The sequence below is a fragment of the Austrofundulus limnaeus genome, unplaced genomic scaffold, assembly GCF_001266775.1.
Source record: "Austrofundulus limnaeus strain Quisiro unplaced genomic scaffold, Austrofundulus_limnaeus-1.0 Scaffold43, whole genome shotgun sequence".
Lineage (NCBI taxonomy): Eukaryota > Metazoa > Chordata > Actinopteri > Cyprinodontiformes > Rivulidae > Austrofundulus > Austrofundulus limnaeus.
The window spans coordinates 1,051,300-1,055,493 of NW_013952445.1; the positions used below are offsets into that span (position 1 = coordinate 1,051,300).

Sequence of the window (4,194 nt, forward strand, 5' to 3'; positions counted from 1 at the left end):
GTTTATATATGTCCCATACATGATGTGTTGTACCGAGTGAATTGACTGGAAGGGAACGTAATGTTGTGCATATAACTACTGTTCCCTGAAGGAAAGGAACGAGGTACAACACATGGTGGCCCCGCTGCACAGCTGGGCTCGGTGAAGAGCAGTTACCGAACTGAGGAGTGACGGTGATGCGACAATATTTATATGTGCAGGCGGAGCCTGACATCTGTCGTCATCACGTCACCTGCCTAAAGGCGTGATTAGAGGTAGCTTCAGCCAGGACACGCAGGACATGGTTTCCCATACATGATGTGTTGTACCTCGTTCCTTTCCTTCAGGGAACAGTAGTTATATGCATAACATTAAGTTTTTGTAAGAAATACTGGGAAAAAAGCAAAGCCTAGTTTTAGCCGTACTTCAGATAATGATTCAGGTGAACAAACAAACTAGAAAAACAATATTTTTAGTCACAAAAACTACTAATGAAAAACAATGAAAGTCATGACAGGCTTTTCAAAAGTTAAAAAGCGTGTCGTAGCTTGGTGTACACTGGGATAACATTTCACACTGAGTGAGATATCCAGACATCCTCGCATGAGAGATACAGACTGATGAAGAGATTGTGAAGGAAAACAAGGCCGACAAAAGGAAAGGATAAAGAGTCAAGGGGTATTTTTGTAGCTGAGCAACACACCGAGACAGAATAGGAGCTCTAAAGGGAAAATTGGAGGGTGCAAACATTGATTAGGCTGAAAGCTGTCAGAAATGGTCGAACAGAAAGTCGTACTGCAGGGGTGTTATTTGAGGATGAAAGCCTGCAGATGGAAATCAGGTCCAAAGCAAAGAGAAAGGCCACGAGATGTGACAGCACACTAAACGCCAAAATTAGATACTTAAGAGGTTACAAGAGGATTCATTTCTTTTGCTTTGCCTTTTAGATGTCGAATAAAGTAACTCCTCTACGTGTCACATTGGCATTCGGTGCATGCATTGTTAAATCAGTACATTCACCATCGTTTCTGGGGTCATTTGATAAGGTTAAAGGTCAGCGCACCTCTCAGTTGGACCCCCCCCGTAGGTGTGAGAACTTGGCCACCATGAAATATAAGTGTTTTGTCTCGTATTGATGATGCCTTTGATGAATGATGGCAGGAATGTGACTAAAATAAAAAACGAGGTCAAACTTTGCAACCCAGCTCGTTCAATCACCAGCGTTTAGAAAAGGGTTGGTCAAATTTAGATTTCAACAATAAAGAAAAATGTATGCCACTGGAACCAAAATAAACACTAAGATAATGATAAAGCTTTTATTTGTCATTAAATGTGTTTTAAATCGATTTTATCTGAAGACTGATCTTAACAATATAGCTATAATTCTGTAATATTGTCCTCCAGGAGCAGCATTTATTTTATAGTTATTGCTTTTTTGTGTGTGAAATCTTAGTTTGAAGATGCTGAAACTGAATTGTTGACATCAAAAGAAGAACACGAGCTAAAAGTAGTGAAACGCCAGCTAAAATATCAGCAAAATGCTGGCTAAAAGTACTAAAATGTTATCTAGATGCTAAAAGTAGCGAAATCCTTGTAATTAGCAGCAAAATAATACCTGAAAGTACAAAAGGACAAACGTATTAAAAGGGCAATTGGAAGATGGAATTAGCAAAATGGCAGCTAAAAGCAGCAAAAGGCTGAATAAATGCTTAAAGAAGCAAAAGATAAAGTGCAAGAATGCTGTAGAAAATGTTCATGTAGAAAAATATTGTAAATTAAAAGAAAAGGCTTCAAAATGTATAAAAGTTACAAAAACCAAATGTCATAGCCGAATAAGCTAAATGTTTTGGATTTAAATGGCTGAAATAGCAGAAGTATGGAAGCTTATGGAAAAAATAAAATTAAAATGGGAACAGTGAATGATGGGTCAAAGTTCATTATTAATATTGTGCCCTATGAATACCGATTTTGTAAAAAAAAAAATCCTACAGTTATGTAATTTTGGCCGATGTCAGTAAACAAATAAACACAAATGCCCATTCAGTAACTTCTTCAAACTGCATACTGAATATGACCATTGTTTTTGTATTCCGGTAAATTCATTTACAGTTTCCCAATAAGCAACATGATGGGAAAAAAATGCAACATTCTCACTTCTGTTAACGTGGCACTGACCTTTTTCACCACACTGTCCAGCGTTTCCGGGCGGCTGATGTCGAAGCAGATGAGCACAGCGTCGGAGTCGGGGTACGCTAACGGTCGCACGTTGTCATAGTAGGCTGAACCTGGAAGGTGAGAAACGCAGAGACTTTAACAGATGGACTGTGAGTACTTTCATGGGTTTGAAGAGTTACCGTTTTCACTCAGAGTGAAAATCTTCTGAAGTAGCAGCTGTGATCAAATATAATTTACCATACACCCCCCCCCACCCCCTTGCAGATGACTGAATATGATTTATTGCTTTTGAAAACAGCAGAGGGACTTCGTCTACAACCCCTGATCTGCAGCTGACCATACTGAATAAACCAAAAGATGGACATGTGACAGTGATATAATGAGTGGCTCACAAAGCGTCACCTGGTATTTCAATGTGGCACTTTTTTTTTTTTTTTTGGTATTGTTGGGGGCCCAGACTGAATCGAGCATTGTGACCAGGGCAAAGAGACACATTCCTGTCCAGAGAGGAAAACATTCCCTTTGCATTTTTTCCCCCTTATTGTCTGCACTAAGTGCTTTTGTCACCAGCAACACAGAGCTTTGGCAACGTAACAAAAATGTGTTCAACAATGGATTCCCATGAATGCAACAGAACTCAATTAACAAGAACACTTTCAGGCTATTTGCAAAATAAAAAAGGGAGAAAAATACAAGAAATTATCATCCTAAGTAGAAGACAAAAGAGCAATAATGTGTGGGTCTGGCATGAAAGAAAGCTGTAATATGTATTCCTTCAATTAAGTGCTTATTAAACCTATTAAATATTTGTCAGGATTGTTAAACAAGTACAGATGCAGTGTTGACAAAAAACAACAATGCACATTTTCAGTAAATTGAAATTCACTATTTAACTTAACATGCGTGTTTTTAAACTATGAGAGGAAACCAGTTTTTCTCCTACTTTCAGTTCAGTCTACTTCCTGCTTTTGATTAATTCTTCAGTCAGCACACCTGCATATTTATTCATTACCTTCCTCAGTAGATATAATTTTAATTCATTTTATTTGTTTTTACTATCAGTGCTTTCCTGCCATTTTTTCTGCCTTTAAGGCCCTGTCTTCATGGGATTTTGTTAAAGGTTTTAATACAAACATTTTTTTTCCTGTTTAATTTTATCACATCCATACAAACAAGATAGAAGTCAACGACAACCGCCGCTGACGTCCCCAGTCGCCATTCAGTAGTGACCAACTGTCAGCAGTTTTGTTGGAATCATCATGGGCCATCATTACTTAAATAATCTCATAAGGTGAGCAGGCAGATGGACTAACGGAYGGACAGGGGGCTAAAGTGGGTCTTGTCAAACTACTACACAAACGTGTTGAGCAGGTCTCCTTTGTGAAGCACACAAAATTTGGTTTAGATCAGATCATGCTTGTGTGATTTAGAGCCAACCGTTTGTCAACGGCTTTATGCCTAATTAGGCCTCGCCCTGCAAAATGTGGACTGCATRCCAGTAGTGGGGTGTATTAGGATCGACCATAGTGAATCGGGTGCAGATTGGTTGAAATATGAGGACTTTAGAGCCAAACGTATGTCAGCGGYGTGATGTCTAAGTCTGCCGCACCGCCATGACCACGCCTTTCACCAAAAGCTCTTTGTACTTGAAAGCAAATGAGATCAACGTATGATTTGTGTTGCTGATTAGGTCAAGAGGGTCAAAGACAGYGTTGCCAGATGGGAAATGTTGAATTATCGTATCAGCAGCTCAAAATTATCGTATTTTGAGGAAAATTATCGTTCACACCCAAGCTACATTGTAGAGAGGCTCAAATTTACATCCTGTTCAGCTCACAAGTGCTCTGTATTGAACAAACTGCACATTTCTTTGTTTATAATAAAGTTAAAAAGCACTGTATCTTTATTTTGTATTTATGTATGTGACTGTTGAGTGGCCTTTTTTAACAAAAGCTTTATTGTAAACAAGAACAAAACAGGGAGCCTGGTGAAATGATGCATATAAAAGGAAATATTAGATAAAATGACTATAATAAAATG

At 38.5% G+C, this 4,194-nt stretch overlaps 1 protein-coding gene across 1 annotated transcript in view; it reads right to left on the reverse strand.

The window, feature by feature from the left end:
• LOC106516972 (rho-related GTP-binding protein RhoN) overlaps positions 1 to 4,194 on the reverse strand; it is a 36,292-nt gene that overhangs the window by 7,829 nt on the left and 24,269 nt on the right. Inside the window, exon 3 of the mRNA XM_014007605.1 lies at positions 2,155 to 2,264. Coding sequence (XP_013863059.1) covers positions 2,155 to 2,264 — 110 coding nt within the window. The remainder of the gene's footprint in view (positions 1 to 2,154; positions 2,265 to 4,194) is intronic.